The 24,091-nt window shown below is 31.5% G+C and overlaps 1 protein-coding gene across 2 annotated transcripts in view; it reads right to left on the bottom strand.

Annotated features, from left to right (window-relative positions):
• LOC143071173 (uncharacterized) overlaps positions 1–24,091 on the bottom strand; it is a 167,025-nt gene continuing 142,934 nt past the window's right edge. The window contains exons 7-9 of one of the 2 annotated variants that reach the window (XM_076245343.1): positions 13,828–13,867; positions 1,167–1,235; positions 1–311 (exon numbers count right to left, since the gene is read on the bottom strand). In XM_076245343.1, coding sequence (XP_076101458.1) covers positions 1,216–1,235; positions 13,828–13,867 — 60 coding nt within the window. In that variant the 3' untranslated portion in view covers positions 1–311; positions 1,167–1,215. Of the gene's footprint in view, positions 312–1,166; positions 1,236–6,819; positions 7,301–13,827; positions 13,868–24,091 lie in introns of those variants that run through there. The other variant, XM_076245353.1, reaches the window with a different exon arrangement.

The following is a 24,091-nucleotide window of genomic DNA, read 5'->3' as shown; positions in this document are numbered from 1 at the left end:
TATATATTTTTGTGCATACTTTTCCTCTAGTTTCAACTTTTTATAGACTCTCCTTGCAAAAGAAAACGTCATTTTATTCAGAATTGTTTATAGGAAAGACTATTTTACGTGCCTACTTTTTTCATATTTTTTTAGCAATAGTGAACTACATTCAATAGTGCCGTTATATTAGGTAGAATAAATGTACAGTTGATTATCTTGATATTGATGTATAGTTTATTCTAACAGTCATTCGAATAAACCTTTTGTAAATGTCTCCAAATGTTTTGACCCTGATGTTGTTAGATCATTCCATAAGTTTGGAAATGCTCCTGAAATTAATAATAGGAAATAGTGAAAGATTGCATATTAATGAAGATAGTAATCAAAGTACAATAGAAAATAATGACCATATCAAACCAATCAACATCAACTGTCATAATCATGACTTAGTACATGCATTTTCTTTTATAAAAACTGGTGGATTAAACCTGGTTTTAAAGCTAGGTAAACCTCTCACTTGTATGATTGTCTTATAAAAAATTTAACAAAACAAACAGACATAATAAGTAAAAATGTTAAAAATAGAGGCACAGCAGTGAACATTGTGTTATTATGTTAATCTCTATAAAACAAACAATAAAAGTCGCCAAAAGTTTTGATTCTTATGTTGTAAGGGTATTCCATAAGTTTGGAAATTCTACTGAAATTAATAATAGAAAAAAAGTCAATAATTGAATATCAATGCAGATAGTAATCATTATACAATGGAAAACAGTATACACTAACTTTGTATAAGTTCATTCATATTTTTTTACCAAAAAATTATCAGTAACCTCGAATGCAGATATATACGTTCGCATGCGTTTACGACCAATTGTCTGAAATATGAAGTTTCCATTGTTATGTTTATTGAAAGCATCTTTTCATAAAAGTGCTTATTTATTTTGGTGTATACCTTGTAACTAGTTTCGACTGTTTAAAACCTCTCCTTGAAAAGGAAAAAAACATCACTTTATTAGCATTTGCTTTTGGATAAGACTGTTTTACGAGCCTTTTTTTTTAGGTAAATTTTTCAGCAAAAGTAGACGACATTCAATAGTGCCGTTATGTTAGGAAGAATAAATCTACAATTGATTATCTTGATTTCGACGATTTTCTTTTTTCTGACAGTCATTCGAATATACCTGTTTAAAAACTCGCCAAAAGTTTTGCTTCTGATGTTGTGAGATTATTCTACAAGTTTGAAAATTCTCCTGAAATTAAGAACAAAACGAGTCAATAATTGAATATTAATGAAGTAAGTTAGTAATGAACAATTGAAATACTAAATTTGTTCATCTATATTTTTTTACAAAAATAGTCAGCAACCTCGAATGCAGATATATGTGTTCGAATGCGTTTACGACTTCTTGTCTGAAAAATCAAATCATGATTGATATGTTCATTGAAAGAATCTTTTTTACAAAAGTGCTTATCTGGTGTTTGGCAAACCTTATCACTATTTTCGACTTATTAAAGACTCTCCTTGCAAAAGAAAAACGTCATTTTATTAGCATTTACTTTAGGATAAGATTGTTTTACGTGTCTACTTTTTTAGTTATTTTTTTCAGCAAAAGTAAAGCACATTCAATAGTGCCGTTATATTACGTAGAATGTATGTACAGTTGATTCTTATTGATATTTCGCCTTTAGGTCTCAAGAAATGAATAAGCTTAACTTCTCTATGAGGCGTAATGTAATATCTATGTTTAAACAAACAAATCATAACCACCAGACCAGAGATGGCCAGTGACCTTGACCCTAGTATATACGCACCTGTTCCAAACAGTGAACACAACACTTTACTTGAATTCTGTTTAGTTATTTTATTGTTTATTTAAATTGAGGAAGTTGGAAAGTTACTTTAATTATAGTTATCTTGTCTTTGATGCAAGAAATAACAATGTCTTGTCTACGATGTATGACAAGTGTTGATGGAAATGAATTAAACATTTTTTTGTCTACGATGTATGACAAGTTTATTCATTTAAGTCATCATCATCATCATCATCATCATCATCATCATCATCATCATCATCATCATCATCATCATCATCATCATCATCATCATCATCATCATCATCATCATCATCATCACCATCATCACCATCACCATCATCACCATCATCATCACCATCACCATCATCACCATCATCACCATCACCATCATCACCATCATCACCATCATCATCATCATCATCATCATCATCATCACCATCATCATCATCATCATCATCATCATCATCATCATCATCATCATCATCATCATCATCATCATCATCATCATCATCATCATCATCATCATCATCATCATCATCATCATCATCATCATCATCATCATCATCATCATCATCATCATCATCATCATTATCATCATCACCATCATCATCATCATCTCTCCAAGATAACCTTGCTTCATTCTCCTGCGTTGTGTCGGCAATGATTACATTTTACACCACTGATAAAACAGTTTCTGACAGAAGTCATACTAGGATAGAAATTGACAACAAAATACCTGAAATAGTGAAAAAAACAAACAAATATAAAAACAATTTATAAATTGCATAAGGCCGAATCGCAATTTTAGATCTATCATTATCATTTACGCTTTGCGATAAACCTCCACATTATATATGCACTTTATAATGTAAAAACAATTGATTGATTGTGTTGAATACCACTTTAGCACTTTTGCTCAATCTAGGCTATTCATTTTTATTGGTGGACGCGGGTATAAAGGAACTATGTATTGAGAGGTTACAAACTATAAGGTTAAGGGAGGGACGGGGAAGGGGTGAGCGAGAATGATATTTCAGAAAAAGACAGGACGAGTTTTGGGTAAAAAAAGTCAGTATGAGCAACTTTGCCAAACAAAAAGGCTGAATAACAATTCATGTAAAAAAAGTCAGGATAACTTATAAAAAAAGGACCGAATAGAGTTAACAATTAAAATGAAGAACTGATTACAAAAAGAAAAATGCAACACATACTTTTTCTTGGGTACTTGATGTCGCAGCTGCTTAACCTTACCACAAGTGGATCGCAAGTGCAAATATTATTAGTCGCTCATTCTAGAGAGGGGAATGGTATCCCCCATTGGTAATGCTGGTTTGTCATTTTGAATATTCCAAATAATTTAGAAAAGTGGGTAGAACATTTTACCAAAAAAGTTATAAAGAGAAAGAAATTACTCCAGACGGGATAAAAAGGAATTTTCTGTCCTTCCAATGCAGGATATCATTCGGAACAAAATAAAACGTTAGCAAGCCAGTCATAAGGCTGGCTGGTGAAAATGAATATTCAGAATTAAAAAAATCAGCCGTCAAAAATACCTCCCAATCATGATTTTCAAATCGATACCAGTTCTCACTTTGGACTGATAACAAGTTAAATCTGAATATGTATATGCGGGTAGGAAGTTTGTATTTATATTTGTAACATTATCAATGACGAAGAACAAACAAAGAATATAAGTGAAATAAAAAAATGATAAAGGTTCACAATATACATTCATTAGGACAGACCTAGTATGTTAATATTTTGTATAATAAACTTTCACTTGCAAATGCAAAATGAGAACTACAGAAGGTAACTGGTCCGGAATCCAAAAAGAAGGGGATGTTGCCTATAACACTTAAGCGACGTTTGGAGTACGACATGTAAAAAGCGTATGCATTAACCATATAATGGTTGCTCCAAAAGTTGGCCCGAACACACATGAATCCGCTTCTGTCATTTGCGATAATACACCACAGGTGAAATGCAAATTACTTGAGGATTATTATCAAGTAGTTTGAAAATCCAGCTTGTCACATTTCAAATTATCTGAAGAAATGCAGTTCTCAATTTGATCCTTCATAAACTTGAGCATGCATGACAAGCATAAAAAGAATAATAGTGCATTTGCTCCAGCATGTCGTTATAAAATATGAAACGCATCGCGGTAATACAAAAAAAAATCACTTAGTTTTTCCGGCAGCCGATTCAATTTGATTAAAAAGGGCAGGTGTAAGAGCTATACTAAACCACTTCATTTTTGTACAGGTGGAAAGGCCACAGTTCTTTTTTTTTAATTGCTTTGCCTAGTTTTATAGCGTTTGAATAAAGGAATCTTCACAGCAATTTTCAAGTAAAATAAGTTATTTTGATTTCAGGAAGCCAAAAACCAGGACGATCCGATGTCATCGTGCACTGGCTTCTTTGATATTTATGGGAAATGTGACACTGTTTATCTATGTTTTTTATGAATACAAGTTTGGGAGGAAATCCATGATAGACCCTTTTACCCCTGTTTTCGCCTTTGACGTACATTTTGGCCTTTATCCAGAGAAAATCAACTTTGAGTTCAATATGAATTTTGCTGTGTATAAAGATTGGAATTTTCTTGAAAAGCCCTTAACGTCCCTGCGCAAACGCAAAACTGCAAAGAAGCGTACTATTAATATCAACTACCATATTCCTGACTTCGTACGCGACACTTTAAGAAAAGTGTGATATGGATTTTAAAACCCCTGTATTGCAATGCTGAAAATACCGCTAAAATGACAACATTACGTGTGTTGCAATCATACCGTATTCACACCAAACGTCATGTATAGCAGTTAGGGAACAACCATTTGACTTCAAAAAAGGGGGAGGGGAATGGATCCTTCCTAGAAAAATATTCTGATCCCCAATTTGATAAACAAAATAAATCTGAATCCAGAGCTTCCCCATACATTATAGTGTCAAATATGGAAAAAAATATTTGAATGCTAGCATCGATAAAAAATGAATAAAAATGTTTGCGCGAAAAAAAAATCCCACTCAGACCCTCCCGCCCTCCTTTTTGAAATGAAGTCGTTGCTCCTTTATGAACGCCATTTTGATGATTTGCAGTCGTTTGAATGTACTAAAGATGTATCGGTAACGCATTAGAAAACGTAGGCTGCGTCATTGTCATCTTACAGACGAAGAAAAAGGATTGAGATGATCACTACATTCCTATCTTTTATGTTTGTTTCTTTTTCTGTTGTTGGTATTTGTTCTCCTATGAGTCTTTGGCAAAAGGAGGGGATAATGTTTTTTCTATATATTTCTAAGTGTATTTTAACGGATCTGAGAAACTAGACAAACAAAACAATTTACCTCACACTTTTTTTAGTAATGCATTTATGAGTGAATCGTTGTTTGAGTAAGACCAATGGCAAATATTTCAGTGTATGTCCAGTCAATTCGGGAAGAACTTTTCAAATGAATTATTTGTTCTGAAATGATGATGCTTTGAGTCTTGATAAGGGGTTAATAAAGCTACGTTATGTGTTTTATTAACACCAAAAAATAAAGTTAATACAAATGTTTCTGTAAAGAACTTTATTATTATTTGTTATAAATATCAATTTTTATTAAAAAATCGTTTCTTCTTTAAATACATATGGCAAAATTGATGTTCTAAATGCCTAGTTTAGTGTACACTTAAACTACACAAGGCCTACATTGACTAGTGTTTGCATGTAGGCAAAACATGATGTAAACTACATGTAAACATTGAGATTTATCAATGGGAACGTAATTTTGTTTAGTTAATTACGTGTGAGACACTAACACCACACCGAGTGGTAAATTTGAAATTGAAACTTCAAAATGTTAACAGACGCCAGCATGAATCCGTTGGCTGTTTTTGTTTTGTTTCAGACAGGGCGATGGATTTGTTCCAATTGATGAAAACACAATCCTATCGTCATTTCTTGGATAATGATTTACTGAAAAAGAATGATCCCCCGGTTTGTACTTACATGCATGACAAAACAGATATAACACCCGGGTGTCGCATATGCATCAGGATTATCTCATCCTAATGGAGCACATGAAAGCTGTCCGTTTCATGACGGGATAATTGTTTTTCTCTTTACGTGTTCTATATCATGTATATTATTTGTTGTGTACTGTTTAATGTCTTGCTATCATGTTTTTTCTACGACGGCATTGTCATGATTTCAAATTATTTGAAGTTTCTTTTACTGTGCTGTTTGGGTGTTGCCCTTTGTTCATGGTTTGACAAGAACCCATAGTTGCTTGCTTCCACTTCGTTCTGACTATTGTAGATAGTGTTTCTCATTGACAATTATTCCATATCACATACTAAAATATTGCTTACTGTTTCTTATGATTATTTAAAGATTCTTTGGTGTATACAGCATGTACATTATCTGAGCCTAATGATGACGTGATTTGGAAATTGAATGAAAAAACGCAATTTTTCAAGACCATGAACAACAAAAAGAAACAAAAAATACATTATCAGGTAAAACATCATTTAATCCATTAATTACCTAACCCAGTCTCTGATCGGGATTATATAACATCCTATGTCTTAGATTTGCTTATATTACAATGATCTGACAAGATATCGTTGTATTTCTGTTTTGGTACTTATATATCCGCCAAAAAGTCAGTAAAATGTAGAATATAAAAAAATACCGAAGTCGAAGGAAAATTCAAAACGAAAAAGTCCTTCATCAAATGGCAAACTCATCCAGTATAATCAATAAAAAAGCAAAAAACCCCGAAAGGTATTTAAATAGAAATCGCTTTCATATCATAATAAGAAAATGTCGGACAGAGGCTGTATTTTTATCAGATTGCATGAATTAAACCCTTTCAAACACACAAAAGTTGAATTCCGAAAAACGGAATGAAAGACAGTCTTTTTTTCTTTTCCATCAATCTGCTGTGTTTGCAGTTAAGATATTATAATCGATGATAAGTTGCAAATGAATTGATTTCATCAAATGTATTGGAGAATAAAAGTACAAGATACAACTTTTGTATCTTTATTATGTAAAACTGTGTGATGACATTTGAATTGAACAAGCGTCTATAAAATATTGTCAAACATGAAACATATCCACTGTGGTATTAATCTCGTTAAAGAATTGTTAATATAATGCACTTTGATATTCTTTTTATGTTCAGTCGTCGTTAATGTATTCAGAATAAGATATGCATGGCACTATGTAACGTCTCCAAAACCATTAATATTATTTGGATTATATTCCCTTTTTGAATAACTTAACATTTTTTCGGTCGGCAGAGCTTTTCCTTCGTAAGTGAACTAACAGCGAGTTTGGCGTTTTTAGGTGTCTTCCACAACCACACGTAACACCTTCCACAGGAAAATTAGCAGGTAACCACTTTGTGAACGTAACTGTATTTGTTGAAGCAAACATTCCTCTTACCCTAGCTATTTTCTTTTATTTCATAAAAGTAGCCTTTAGTATGTCGATAGCCTCTGTCCATACTGCAATTTAAGAGCGTTGTTCATTGAAACATCTACACAGTGAATGGCATATCTTTTTTATTCATTTTTTTAAATTTAGTTTATATTGTGTTATTTTCTTAATATAATCAAGACGCAGTGTTTGTTCACCAAAAGTATATGTTGTATTTTTCCTTATTTGGTATTTATAGCGGTATTATTTTTTTCAGAAATATGATACATAGATTATTCATGTGTAATATAAACAAGAGGCCGTATTAGAACCTTTATCCATCATCTGTTAATTTTGGCTGGAATCTTTCATCAATGATTATTTTTGATGTTCAATCCGTGGCTTAATATTGTCATTTTACCCCTGCTTTTTGAAGTACAAGGAAAGAAGAAATACAAAATATATTCCTATTACACTGAAACTCATTCATTCAAAGTTAAGCTGAACTTGATTCGCCAGTTGCAAAGGCGAATATTTATTTTACAGTAAGCGAATTAAATTTTCAAATCATGAGAAATGGTCTTATAAGGGCAATAACACTTTAAGGGGCCAATTGAGTATTTTGATCATATAGACCTATTTGTAGCACTTTGATGGACATGTTTGCTGTTTACAGTGTATCTGTATTTATTATAATATTCAGGATGAAAATTGAAAACTGCAACATTTCCTTAAAGGTAAAATTCGCGATTTTTTTCTTATGGTTTAAATATGTTCATAATGAGATAATATATATATTCACAAAGTTTTATCGCTAAATGTGCAGTAATAAAGGAGAAATTCAATAATTAATGAAAAAATATTTACTACTTCCTGTAGGTCGTGACGTTTTCTCCTGGTTTTTGCATGCCGGGATTTAAAATACAATCATTAAAAGTCTTGGTTTTTAATCATATTTTAACGTAATCGTAAGCGCGCCGATGACTTATGCTTTATCTAATAACCAGCCGATAATAAGAAGATAAAACGCACAGACGTGCAATTGTACACATTCATGAGATAAATTTTCTATGTTAAACGTATATATTCGAATTATTTTTTTAGACAACACAAAAAGTTATAAAATTATTTTTAATTAATGCATTTTCGGACTGATTAGGTGAACAAATTAAACTACAATAATCTGTAAAGACAATATGTTGGTGTACTCTTATTGACCTTTTACTATCTCTGCTATGACTAGGTGTATACGATGTGTGTATTCACGGTTCTGTGGCAATACTCGTAGATGGCTTGTTTAAAGGTAAATTGTTATTTGCACTTCGGTATTTAACCACGCCTCTAGGGCACACCTTGCCAGGTGTGACTGTCTATTCGGATCAGTGGATTCTAAAACAAGGGAGCATTTAATACACACATTAAAAATACAGGTGACAAATAAAAATAGATCGCCGTGGAATTATTTAATTATATTTGGTGCTATTATTTATTTGAATTCAAATAAATTAATTTACTAAGAAATAAACAGTTTTCGGTTAAAGACGGGAAACTTAATTCATGTGTCAGAATAAAATGATATACACCTCTTGTCCTTGATTTAAGTCTCATAAAAAAGGGGAACTTAGAAATTAGAAATAGCTTTACCAAATCATTTTGATTGTCTTTATTAGGCAAAAAAATGTACGAGAACACTTACATTTAGACTTTTGAAACCCATGTATTAATTAATATCTGAAACTATCTGAAGATAACTCTACCGAAGCGGAATATAATTGTACGAATAAAGAAAAAAAAATGTTTTTAAATCTTTGCACATTTATGATTAATTATTGTTATCTATTGTTCATTTAATTATACTTAATTAGTACCTTAAATATGTCTACCGCTCGGCATTAAATCTTGGTGTGGTAGGAAGGGATTATTACATATAGATTATATTATTTGGATGAGGATTTGAGCTAGCCTATAAAAACACATTTTAAAATTAGTTAACATACATTCGAGACCAAAGGATATTAACTTTGCTAATTCAATTAACTTTTACTCACATATATTTCTCTCATGATTTGTGCGTGCTTGTTTCTATAGGACAGTGTTTATATTGTCCCAAAATTAATCATAAAATCGTAACTAAAAATGTCTTGTTCGGAGGTTGATAGTAAAAAAAAAAGAAAAGAGGTTGATAGTACTAACAGTGGTTCCAGTCCGGTCAAGAGAGGGCGATTTTGACGAGTATGGTTAATTTGGGTACGCACTAGAGCCAGAGTATACCGAAGAAGAGCTCCATAAAATGGAAGCTGCAGAAAGTTCCCGAAATCAAGATATCCTTAGCAACCCTCGCCAGTTTAACACAGCCGGATTGGTGTTCGTGTACTAAATGCATAGTTATGCCGTTATTGACGGAATGTCTTTGTTGCCCCGAATTTACTCTCTTTGATGGTAATATTGAATTGGGTGAATGCATAAGTGACAATATCGATTTCAGAACAGTCTGAACCCGGTTGTTCTTGAAACAAGCTGTATAAGTTTTCCGAGGTATAAGCGCCATAGAGGAAGAGCTCCAGACGTACTAACTCACAACCATGAATTCACATTTAGTTGAATTATACAATATACTTTTAATTTTGTTCACTGTTGAAGGCCATACCGTGACTTATATAGCTGCTTAAGTCCACTTCTTTTGGGTAAGTGTCTCCCAAGTAAACAAACCACAACTTCTTATTTAATCAAATGACTTATCTTTTTGCCAAAGTTTGGTATGCAAAAGTGCAAAGTTATAAATGGGCGTCTTGCAATATCGAAGTGATAATCTATTTATCAGATCTCTTATATCTTTTGACGAAATCAAACCATCATGGTATATTCTGCATTTGTATAGACCAAAGTGTACTAAATGATATTCATATTATACATGTTAAATGAACGAACAAATATTAAACCTATCTTTTTATTGTTTTCCGCCCATGTCTGTTCATCGCCAGAAATAAAGTTTGTCGCACGAAAAAATGGTATTAATTCCAGAGTCAAAATTTAAAGAACTTATTTTCCATGTTTTCTGGTATTGTACGAAAGAGAATTGACCTAACAAAAGAATTGCTATCTTAGGCTGTTAGTAACACATGTAGAGCAGTGGGTCGTTGTTGGATAAAAATCTTAGAAAGTGTATCATCTGTTAAATTTGCAGGTCACTGAAAGGGGAAGTCCCATACGGAAGTAGGTGTTGAGGATGATTTTTTTTTATATCCAGAGACACATATTACATGCGTATTCTTGAACGTTTGATACATCATTTACTCTCAAATTGCAAAAACGAAAACTTCCAATTGTATTTATAGTATTTGTATTTTTATCCATCTGATGAGTTAACTAAAGCCTTTTTCAACTGATTTGTATAGTTCGTTCTTCTTCTTCTTCTTTTGGTATACAATAGTCTATCGAATTCGTTGATTACATACTGTTGGCATATGTGGACTAGTCTATTTACAAAACTTTTACTCCAATTTACACAAAATGTATGTTTCTTTCTTATGTTCAATGTATACATGTATATAATTTAAATTGCGCTATAGTTCCGTAACTTTCTATCCAGGCGTATACACGAATCGTCGGCAAATGCGTACATTTTTTAAAATCAATATTTCTGGTATGTTCCAATCTGTCCTTTACTATTGACAACGAGTTTATATTACATTTTCCTAAATTAACCCTTGGAAAAAATATGTAAATAGATTTTTATTTCTTCAAATCTTTTTTTTATGTATTATTTATATTTTTATAAATAATATTCTTTACACCAGAAATGTTATTTATAAACAAGCGTATGAGTTAAGTAATGTCTAGTATATTATATCACTTTCGGACACGCAAGACAGAGATGTATATTTAATATAAACATGATAGTTCAAAATGGAAAGTTATAAGTTATCGGCCGTGTACACCGATCAATACCTACAGAAGTGAAACGATGCATGAACTTGCAAGCCCGACAGGAAATCGCTTGAATACCTGGACGTGTCACCTCACACCCCTCACAATACCTTTGGGAGTAATACCTTAAGCCATGCTGGTGATCAGATGAGGGAAGATCCGAATTTATTTGAATAAAGTTTATTACTTTAAAGAATTATGAACGAATTACATTTTCGAAAACAATTTTCACGGAACACTTATTTATGATTTGAACTTTGACTTTTTAATTAATTCCAATATTAACAGTTTAAAAATAACAGACTATGGTTATTTAAAAAAAAAATAAGAACATTTTCCGTATCAAGTTAGTCAGTCAGATAAAACAACCGTACGATTGACAAGATATCGACACGCAATTACGACTACATCGGTTACTGTAGTTTTGGTCCTTTGTGGTTTATAGACATATCGTGATTTTTGATCGTAGACGATGACAAAATGGCGGAACGCAGAGAATTGATACTCAAAATTTAAAATCGAGGGTGATCTCTTATCTAGCGGAATAAAACTTTAATATCTATAAATTTGAGAATTTTTATACAGAATGGACATAATATCAATTTTTGATTTTTTTGCGAAGTTTCCCTTTAAAACTATGACCGGATGAATAGCATGTTAATTATTTGGACTATGATATTTCTGACTCTAATTATTATATCTTTTAATTGTCATTATGAACTCAAATATTACCACACAATTATCTGTTGGTTTAAAATATATGTGTCTGGTAATCCGATAATGGACTTCGTATCTACGTGTCAAACACAGGTTTAGCAGATTATCTATACAATGGACAATAATTGCTTAATCCCTAATTACATGTATTTCTTTATTATTCTGTTTTATATACTTCTGAGAAATAATTTATATTCAGTTTTGGATAGGTTCTTAAACCCTTAACACCGGACTCAATATTGTAACATCGTTTATATTCTAGTTGGATCGTTTATTAAATTGTTTAACTTTATATCGACTTGAATCTTCATTTTAATATTCAGCAAATAGTCTGGCTATAAAACCATCAATGCAGGAGCCAAAAAGCCAGATTCCCGATGTGGCTTATTATTTCAGAGCAGGTAGACCTTGACCTAATGAATACTTTATTTTCTTGTTTGATTTGCTCTAAACATTGCTAAATGCTTTAGTTTTTGTGATTTAAGTAAAAACCTGTATTTTACCATATGTTCTATTTTTAGCCATGGCGGTCATGTTTTCAGAGAAAACAGAAAATAAAACAATCCTAGATAACCTAAGAACCATTCAGCTTCAACTTGGTTTAGATTGGTTTAGCAGTTTCAGAGGAGACGATTTTTTAAATGAGAAAAACCTGATAAACAAATTGTTCAAAATTCTTTATAACTGTCATTAATTCCTTAAGGATGTTCGCTTTTCATGTTTTGGAATTTTTGTCAGATTTTCGCAATCCTCTGGTTTTATCCATTTGAATGCCTTAACAAATTTTGCCCTTTGAATCCCATTTTTCTTTTTATAAATCTTTTGCATGTATAATTATAAGCCATTTGTAAAAGTCTTATAAAATCTTATTTATTTTTTAATATTTTTTGAGAACTTTAACTTGTCACAGATAAAGCTATGAAAAATGGTTATTATTTCGAAAACAAGCACATTGACCTCTATATATTTTTTTGCTTTTTGGATTCCGTAATTTATCCCCTATCAATCTATTCTAGTTTATTAAAAGCTATTTATTTTGAAACTGAGTAGCGAACATCTTTAATGGTCATTTGACAATATTAGTCCTTAAACCCGATCATTTACAGATCTTACTTTGCTTAACATTTTTACTGTTTATAGGTTGTCTTTATTTATAATAATATTTAAGATAATAAACAAAAGCTTCAAAAAGTCCTGAGATTTAACAATGTTGTTATATTCATCTGAACATATCAGGGCTGATAGAACTTGACATGATGAACATTTATACTACATGTCAGATATTTTTAACTGCTTTAGTTTTTGAGATAAATGCCAAAAATTGCGTTTTACCCCTATGTTCTATGTTTAGCCTGACATCCATGTTTTTTTACGAAATATACAATAAAACACAAATTGCATTTTAAATACCATAAGGATCATTCAGCATAGGTTTAGTTGGAATATGTTAAGAAAATGTTTGAAATAGATTACACCGGACGGACGGCAAAAGCTCATATTTCATTTGAAAAAGTGAGCTAATAAGAAAACATGGACTGACTGGTGTTTATTTTGAATTAATACAACAAAACAATATCGTTAACGATAATTTCCTGTCGTAATTGAATGGACATTTTCTATGAAAGTGATCTCACCAACATTTTTATAATAAGAAAAAAGTCATGGGATAACAGATCTATAGACATTTTAAATTAAAAAGAATACATGGAAGCAACCCTTTCTACTTTATAATAAAACATTCATTTTTTATTACCCCTCCGTGCCGCTAGCTAAGTAAATCTCTCTGAAACCTTGCGTTTGATTTTTTTATTTTTTTCGGTTAGTGTTGAAAAAGACATAACATAATATTCAAGATGCGTTTTCAAGCATTAACGGATTAAATCATAACAGTAATTATTTAAGTAGTTTCAATAAACAATAGACATTAACGATTTTTGTTCTTCAATTTCATAACATCTGACAAAAAATATACCTGATTGTCCCGGATTATATACCACGTCTGCTAATGCAAGCTAAAACAAAATGGTGAATAAATAGTTATAATTATAGCTAGCACAATATTTATCATTGATATGATTTTTAACAAAACAAACTTAATATATTCCACTTTTTCCACAATTTCGTTAGTATCGGTTTTTGTCAGGGTCTCACTGTGAAGTAGTGGTTAGATATTTAGTCAAGTGTAATTGATATGTAAAACAGGCGGATAGAGGAACAGACAGAAAAAAGACGAAAAGATGGAAATAAAGACTAACTGATTGAATGAGTGAAACAATATAACACTGTTGTGGTAATGTGGTCGTTATAATTAAGCTTGTATAAGTTCATAAAGGGATAAACGAGTTTAATACAGAAAGACAAAATGTTTTCGAAGTCGAACTTATGTAGCTGTGCCAATATGACTTTGCCAATATGTCGTTTGAAAAATTGAGAGTACTTAAACCTATGGAAAGCAAGTAAAGACTACCAATGAGGTATAGACATATTTCTTATGCCTTCTTTTTTATTTACAATGTGGTGAACATGTTTAATGTGTTCACAAGTTAATCTCGTTAAATATACGAATGAATATATATCTTTGTTATAAAAATAAAATTGGAAAATCGTATAAAAAATAGTTGCAAAGTCAGCTAAAATAGACTAAAAATACGCTAAATTAGTTAAACAAATATCATCAAAGATACCAGGCGTATAGTGTGTACGCTAGACTCGCTAAATCTGCCATACTAAAGTACTTTTGACATCTTAAATCAAGTGGCTTTTTTACAAAAAGAATAGCAATACGTGAACCTCAGATCGCTGACTGGTCAACAAAAGATTGTTGCTGAATTTTTGTTTCCATTTGAATTGAGTGATTGGCGGAGAAAATGATGAAGTTAAACCACCTGACTGTATTAAAATTTGTAATAATGTGAAAATTCTTGCACAAGACAGTTGAAAGTAATGGTGGATAGTTGTGAAAAGAAAAAAGTGTATATGTACAGCTACTATTTGAATATACATTTTAAAGATCGACTATTTCATTTGTCTCTTGGGATTATACATAACTTTTTTGCATACACCTATTGCAAATCCCAGTTTGTACAAACCAATAAAAATATAAATTTAGGACACTCAGTTTGCTTTATAATCTTGATGCATATTTTTTATATATCATATCTTTATATTGAGTGTCCTTCATATAATCAACTCGATATATATTGTATAGATACATTTTCCATGTGAAGTGAAACCCTGTGGCATGCAATGTTTCAGATTTTTTCGTATATATTTCTTAAGACTAACACACTATGTTCATTTGGACCTCTTATATAGACTTACTTTGGTCACATAAAACATCTCAAATTTTAAAGATTTCCTGAATTTCTTCAATAAATCCAAATATTCTACAGGGAAACTTTGGTTTGAAGAATATCTTGTTTTCAGACGTTTTATGAATAAATACACAGTCATACTATCACAAGAATCTATTTAAATTAGCCATGTAGATATGAAAAATACCAGAATTAATATATTGTACACCAGCCGCGAGTCAAGTCTACAAAGAATCATCAGTGACGCTCGAATGCAAATAGTTTTTAAAAAAAAAACTAAATGCAGTACGAATTTAAGTTACCTTTTCCTTAGATAGAAAAAAAAAGAGAAAAATCACATTCGCGGGTGAAATTAATACTTAAGCCTGAAAACAGTATTTTAGCGCAAAATGGTAAATAGAAAGCATGTGCACTTATATGCATTTACGTCATTAAATATACTAATATAATAATTGAATTCAGATGTCAAACTACCTATCTCAAGTATTTTGACTCCGGATTCATTGACATTTTATCCGGAAATTTTGTGAATGCAAACTGATAGTGTGCGTATGGACAGGGTGTATAATGTGAATGAATCAAGACATCTGTAGTATAGCTGGTCAACACACAATGAATACAGTTTTCAAAATCGTATCATAGTACACATATTTAGATGCTATAAGGTTTAACTAATAAAAGAAAGGAAAAAAAAAGAATTGAAATTGTATAAAAAACATACATTCCTGCTTGTGAACTTTTTCTCCGAAAATAGCTTGAATATGATATAAATAAATACAAATGTCAAATATTTACAGATGGACATTTTATTTATCAAATGAATCTCAGATTCTTTTTAAAGATTATGAACATATTGCTATACATAAAATAATTGGCATTATGATAGCATTTAATATTGTTATGATTTATGTTGTAAAACATTAATTGCTTTTTTGTGAGGTGCAAATACTTAAAATTCCCTTTTGAATTAGAATTACGCCGTATTCTTTTCATTCACGACGTTCAAAATTTAGATATTTAGCTAATTTTGGGTACGCATTCCTGTTTATTGGTGCTCATACGTTACAAATAATTTTCATAAATGTAAAGACTGATCAAACATGTGAAACATAATGCACGTATACATTTACAATGTTGATCATTATTCTATAATTATTAGGAATAAATTCAGACTCAGTTTAACCTTAACAATGAATATTCTCTTAGTCTGGTAGTATTTATTAATGAAATAACAGAATTTTTTTACAGACAAATCCTTTTGTTTGATTATCTTTCTGCCCTCCGACCACCTTTGCATCATACAACATACAAAAACAAAGAAAGCGTGCGACTACAAAATTATTTATATATTTTAAAAATCGAATTTGTATCACAATTTAATGTATAAAATCAAAAATCAGTTCGTATCAATATATATCGTTTTGAATGTCGCACACTGTACATTCACACCATTTCCGATCGCACATTACACTGTTGCAGTATTCCCCTTTACACTATACACCATGGTACAATACACCTTCCACAATTAATAATTATGTTAATTTAATCTCGGTATTTATCAGCTTTTCAAGAATATATATCCCAAATTTTAAGGAGATCAATTTACATCATTTATATTAAAGGGTACTCCTATACAATTTTAATAAATTTATAAATAAACTCATCATAGATACCAGTACTAATTTTTTTTTAATACGCCAGACGCGCGTTTCGTCTACAAAAGACTCATCAGAGACGCTCGAATAAATACACAAGTATTTTTGCGGCGACATGTCAGTGTTGACATCATTCAGATTCGATAATTCCCCTTCACGGTGTTCACGAACCGGGAAAGAATAAACGACGTTTTTGACAGAAATGGACTCATAAAAGATATAAAACAATTTATGTTTATCATGTTTATACTTGCATGGATGAATGAATCTTCCAAAAATCACGGTGAATACGAATGATATGAGGGAAAATTAGGTACAATTTAACGTTAGCTGTTATATAATTTTTGAGAGCTTACGTAACATCATGTTTATTTCTAACCTCACATATGCGAAAACTGTAAATATAATGAACTTGTTTATTACTTAACTTCAATTCTCATAAGGTTTTTACGACTTTAAGATGTCGAACGGCACTAACATCTTTCTAAAAGTTAGTGTGAAGCTCTTTCATTCAAATTCTGTGAGAGAAATGAGAAATGTTAATCTTCGCAGACCAGAAATCTAGGAAATGTCTTTTTAACATTTGTAAATAGGTCACTGATTTTAGTATGGATCAGAAAACTATCACATCTTTCTATCAAAAACATATCCTTTAAGCTATACATTGTTGAAAATTCAGCATTCAGTATTATATATATTTAATCAATAAAGTCCATTGTTCAAGGATCAAAACCAGCAAACAATATAATACTAGATAAATAAATATTTATTTTCTATTGCTTTAGAAAACAAAAATAAAAAAAAGATGTGTTTATCTAATAAAAAGGCTACGTATGCTAAACAAAGCCTTTACTTCGTAAATTTATTGTGAGTATCAATTGATTATTAAATACTGTACATATACTTTTTAGTGGTGTAACTATTTTCACGAATTTCGCGGTAGGTATATTTCCGCGAAAATGAATACACGCGAATACAAATGCAGCTTAGATAAATGTAAATAATCTTCTCGGAAATTTACAACGTTCACCTGGTTTTCCTTAACACGACCTCATTTGAACTGTGAAACTGTTAAAACAACACCAGTGATCCATACAAAAAATCAATAAAGGACAAAAGGTAACAAACAATAACCAAAGCCGATTTGACAGTTTTATTGTGTAACTAAAATTTGTGTTTACTTTGTGAGCAATTACACTGACTGACCTTTTTTTCATAAGTTTATCTTTTGTTTAACAAATTATACTAAATTAATGAAACTTTAAATATTTAATAAACATATTTACAAATACAAAACTTTTTTTGAAAACAAGTACGTACTGACTGGTAATTAGCCTTCAAATGTCATAGTTTATTTATTCACACAAACAAAATTGTATACAGTGGAGATCACTTCTAACCTCTCATTAGAACTGTCAGAATAATCTGTCACAGAACAGTTATAAACTTTCCTAGAACAGTTCTACCTAGAACAGTTCTACCCTAGAACTGTTCTAAGAAGAACTGTCAGAATCAGTTCTAGGTAGAACTGACTAAATCAGTTCTAGGTAAAACTGTCATGAACAGTTCTAGTATAGAACTGTCTAAAATTGTCAGGATCAGTTCTAGGGTAGAACTGCCCAAATCAGTTCTAACAGTAGAACTGTCAGCAGAACTGACTAAATCAGTCGGGACTGTAGAACAGTTCTAAGCGATGTCACTGCAGTAAGGGCATTTGACAATTTAGACAGACTTACCCATAACAATTATAAATGATATCTGGGAGTCTGGGACGTCAGAAAAATATACTCGATCTGAACATGAATGAAACATTTGCCCCTGGACTTTAGGCTACAAACAAAATCAATCATTCTTCTTTGCCATCTTCAAAAAACCCAAACGACAAATAAGAGGTACAACATATAACAATTTTGTAACTGAGAACATTATAGACCAACAAGTCCGTAACAACAAACTTGCGGTCATACATGTAGTTCCTAATACTAAGACTGACCAGTTCCAAACCCCCCATCTTTGTGCGCACTGCAGTAGATTGGAACCATCTAGAACACTCTGTAATGTGCGTCACTACAACCAAGGAGTTTAAATCATACTCCCCAGCAAGCGCGACTAATTTATGCACAGACCAACCCGTCACACAAAAGTCGAAAGGCACTGACTTTAGTGACGGTTAATTATTAATAATATTGTGGATACAGAGAGAAAATATGGGCACTCTAAATTGATGTGGACAAACTTTTGTAGTCATGGTAGTAATTGTGTTCCAACGTTGGTGTCATCTTCATCATATAATCCGTCCTGACATAGCTATATATATATATATATAGAAATATTATTGGTTTACAATGAGGCCATAAATATTTACATGATAAAGTGTAAATATGTTCAGTTTTGGTTGATGCGGTCAAATAATTTTGTTAAAATGACTCAGTCTGATATATCGAAACTACTGAAATTTGTTTACGATTCACTATTTTGAATAAAAAGAGGACATGTTTGTTCTCTAAATTGATGTTGAAATATTTTTGTAGTCAATGTGTTCCAATATCATGAATATTGCTGTCATTTGAATAATACAATCCATCGTGATATGTAACTTTACAATGTAAGTAAATTACTATGCGGCTAGATATATATATATATATATTAAGATTTACATAATAAAGTGCAAATATGGTCAGTTTTGGTTGATGCTGTCACATATGGTCAGTTTTGGTTGATGCTGTCAAATATGGTCAGTTTTGGTTAAAGTGGACAAATAATTTGTTTATATGAGTCAGTCAGTGATATCAATACAACTGAAATTAGTTTATGATTCAAAATTTTGAATAAAAAGAGGACATGCTGGCACTATAAACTGATGCGATCATACTTTTGTAGTCATTGTTTTCCAATATTGCTATCATTTGAATTATACAATCCATCCTGATATCAAATATAAGTTATTTACTTTGCGGCTATTTATATTTACATAATATGGTAATTTTTGGTTGATACAGACAAATATTTTTTTTGTACCAGTCAGCATGGTCAGTCTGAGGTATGAAAACTACTGATATTTGTTTACGATGCAATATTTAGAATAAAAAGAGGACATGCTGGCACTATAAATTGATGCAAACAAAATTTTGTAGTCATTGTGTTCCAATATTGCTATCATTTGAAATATTCAATCCATCCCTACCATTGCCTACATAAAAATATTATGGGTTTACTATGCGACTATAAGATTTACATAAAAAAAAGAGCACATACATGTATGGTAAGTTTTGATTGATGCAGTCAAATATGGTCAGTTTTGGTTGATGCTGTCAAATATGGTCAATTTTGATTGATGCAGACAATTAATTTTGTTACATGAGTCAGTCTGAGGTATGAAACTGCTGATATGTGTTTCGGATGCAATATTTTGAATAAAAAGAGGAAATGCTGGCACTCTCAAATGATGCGAAAAAAATTATGGTCATTGATTTCCAATATTGCGGTTATTTGTGTACTACAGTCCCTAAAATTATAACTGAATTACTGTGCAGCTATATAGATTTACATAAAAAAGCAAATATGGTCAGTTTGGGTTGATGTGGTGAAAAGATTGAATTACACAAGTCAGTCTGAGGTATGAAAACTACAGATATTTGTTTACGATTCAATATTTTGAATAAAAAAAGGAAATGCTGGTATCTCAATTGATGCCAGAGAAAAAAATTGTGGTCATTCATTTCCAATATTGCGGTAATTTGTATACTACAGTCTCTCTTGATGTGAAATTATAACTGAATTACTGTGCAGCTATATAGATTTACATTAAAAAAAATATGGTCAGTTTGGGTTGATGCGGTCAAAAGATTTTATTAGAAGAGTCAGTCTGAGGTATGAAAACTACTGATATTTCTTAACGATTCAATATTTGAATAAAAGAGGACATGCTGGCACTATAAATTGATGCGAAAAAAAAATTGTGGTCATTGTTTTCCAATATTGCTGTATCTTTATATTACAGTCCGTCTTGATCGAAAATTATAACTGAATTACTGTGCAGCTATATAGATTTGCAGAAAAAAGAGCAAATAATGTCAGTTTAGGTTGATGCAGTAAAAAGATGTTTGTTAAACGGGTCCGTTAAAGGTAGGAAAACTACTCGTAAACAGATATAATATTTGTTTACGATTCAATATTTTGAATAAAAAGAGGACATGCTGCTATATTAAGCTGATGCAAACAAAATTTTGAAGTCATTGTTTTCCAATACTTGTATAATTTCTATCATTTGTACAATCCATCCTTGCCTAAAAATATAACTGTATACTGCCGTGTGCAGCTACATGTTCATAGATTTACATGATGAAGAGCAAATATGGTCAGTTTAAGTTTAATTCAAAAGCATATTTATTTATAATAGTGGATTAGGAAATAAGTTATTACATTTGGTTAATGAGGTCAAATAATTTGTTATACGAGTCACCCCGACTCCCGGAATGACAAAAGTAAAATAATTAAAATGATAAAATAACGGCCTAATTTACGTACAAAAAAAGGAACGAAAAAACATAATTTATGTAACGCGTCAACAAATTAAAATCACTGAATTACAGGCTCCCGACATGGAACAGTCACACACATCTCTTGTTTAAAAATATAAAATAAGACCGGCAAAATAGCAAAACTCTATATAAATCGCTATTTTGCCGAAGCCTTAATATATCAAATACAAATAGTTCTTAAATCAATTCTAGCCGTAAAATTTATAAATCAATTCTAGCCGTAGAATCATAGTTATAAAATCAATTCTAGCCGTAGAATTTATAAATCAATTCTAGCCGTAGAATTTATAAATCAATTCTAGCCGTAGAATTTATAAATCAATTCTAACCGTATAACTGTTTGGTAGAACTGTCTAAAATTGTTCTAGGGTAGAACTGTCAGGATCAGTTTAGGTAGAACTGTCCAAAGCAGTTCTAGGTAGAACTGACCAAATCAGTTCTAGGTTAGAACTGGTCTAGCTGGAACTGTCTAAAAGGTGACAGGCTAACAGTTCTACATACTGTTCTAGAACAGTTCTCCTGGCAGATTCTGACTGATTTAATGAGAGGTTAAAAGTGATCTCCACTGTACACGTGTGTCGGATCAAAAATTATGAAGTCACTTGGTATCTAATTTTTCTTGAGTTAGAATAGCAGTCAGAAATTCCTCTTTCTGTTTTTCGAAATTATTTGGAAATTTACGCGCTGCTTTAGTTAATTTCCGTTGAACATATCCCATGCGGCGTAGAAAGGATTGGACACAAGAATTACAAAGTTCAATGGAGCCTCCAAATTTACTTAATAACTACCGATCTTTAGCCACTATTGTCCGTCTTGCAGCAGCAAACAAAAAAGGACGGTCCACTATCCCACCAGCAAGTCGTAAGTTCCTTATATATTCTTGGACTTCGGCATCGTATTTTCCAAGAAAGGTATGCTGTCCTCTTTTTCCCCTTTGAAGCAAAGGTTCGGAATCGGAATCAGATGAATGACACATCTTTTGTAGCAAATATCCTTTTTTCATCGTTCTTATGGTGGATTCATTGATGTGCTTAGTCATGTTGACAGCGAAGCAAACTCCTTCTATATTAGGATGTTTTTGATGGACTTTGACACTGACTTCTATCATAAAAAAAAGTGCTCATCTGTTTGTGACAAGCCCAAACTTGAAGTTGACAAAACATTCTAGCCAGTCTTGTGTCGCAAAGTCGCATATAATGACATCATATTTATATATCGATGTTATCATCGAAAATCAATACCTAAGTTTTTTAAGTGGGACGAAAGATACCAGTGTAGCAGTTTAACTCATAGATTGAAAATAAACTGACATTGGCATGGCTAAAAAAAAAGACAAACGGACAAATAATAGTACAGGAGACACAACATAGAACACTAAAGACAAATCAACACCAACCCCACCAAAAACTTGGGGTGGTCTCAGGTGCTCCGGAAGTGTAAGCCGATCCTGCTTCACATGTGACACCCGTCGTGTTGCTTATGTGACCAAAAATTCGGTAAATAGTCCAATTCGGTAGTCACATTCGTGAAAAGGGAAGGTTTTTGAAGTTACGACATAAGGAACATATACGATATCAATTTAAAATTAAATGCGGTTCCTTCAACCAACATATTAAGTAATAAACCTCAAGACTTTACACCGTTGTTTAAATTTCATTTATATGAAAGCATGTTGCCTATAATTAAGATGATAACTAACAGTGTTTCGGGATTTTTTACTTATGCTGTTAAAGCATGGGTCCCTTTTCCTTGATTTAACAAGATATTCTTTGATATTTATGGTACATTTATATGCTATGATAGACACATGTGTGAAGATTTCACATTGTTTGTCTTTTTGCAGATTGCTCCAATGTTTTCTCATAACTGTACTAAGGTTTTTACCATTGTATTATATTTAGTAATGAGAGTGAGTGGAACATTCTTTGTTCTATTGGTGTTCAATAAGTTGTTTTTCTGTTTGTGATATTTTTAATGTTTCTTATCACATTCTCTGTTTTATTTTTACAGTATCCCCTTTTAACTAACTTATCTTTTAAGTCAGTAAAATGTCTATTTAATACAGTGATGTCACTTTTATTTCTAATATTACGTATATGTTCACACACTGTTATACTTTTGTTTTTTTTGGATGTGCACATGTGATAGGTAAATATTGTAACATTTTAGTTTTTTTAATATGAGATTCAACATCAATGATGTTATTATTATGGAATCTTTCACCTTTGTACGTTTTTGGTATCTAAATAGGTTAAAATAGATCTTGACACCTCAAATGTGAATTTAAGCAGAGGATCAATTTTGTTCGCTATGTATAAGCTGTAATCAATTCTGAAATGAATGCACGTTTGAGTTTAATTTTGTCTATTGAAATTCAATATATAATCGTGTTTAACATACTTTTAATTTCGCATTTGACGTTAGCTACTTTAAGTAGAGTATACCAGAACAATTCCTGAAAACCACTATAGAAACTTTACAAATTGTTTTTCATAAATAGATAATGAGTACACCATATCCGAGCAAGGTTCGCTTGATTAGCACGACTAATAAAATGGAACCTCCCTGAGAAGCTTCTTACGTAGCAAACAGCCAATGAAATAACAGCTTTAGAAATGGAATGTTCACATATGTGTTACTTTGTATATTTGTTTTAACCATACTAGTTGTAAACGACTTTTTTATATATATAGATTTTGTTAGTACTTAATAAGTGCTCAAATATA

This window comes from Mytilus galloprovincialis, chromosome 1 (genome assembly GCF_965363235.1).
Source record: "Mytilus galloprovincialis chromosome 1, xbMytGall1.hap1.1, whole genome shotgun sequence".
NCBI lineage: Eukaryota > Metazoa > Mollusca > Bivalvia > Mytilida > Mytilidae > Mytilus > Mytilus galloprovincialis.
The sequence above is the reverse complement of the archived record's forward strand: the minus strand, read 5'-3'. Positions and strand labels throughout refer to the sequence as shown.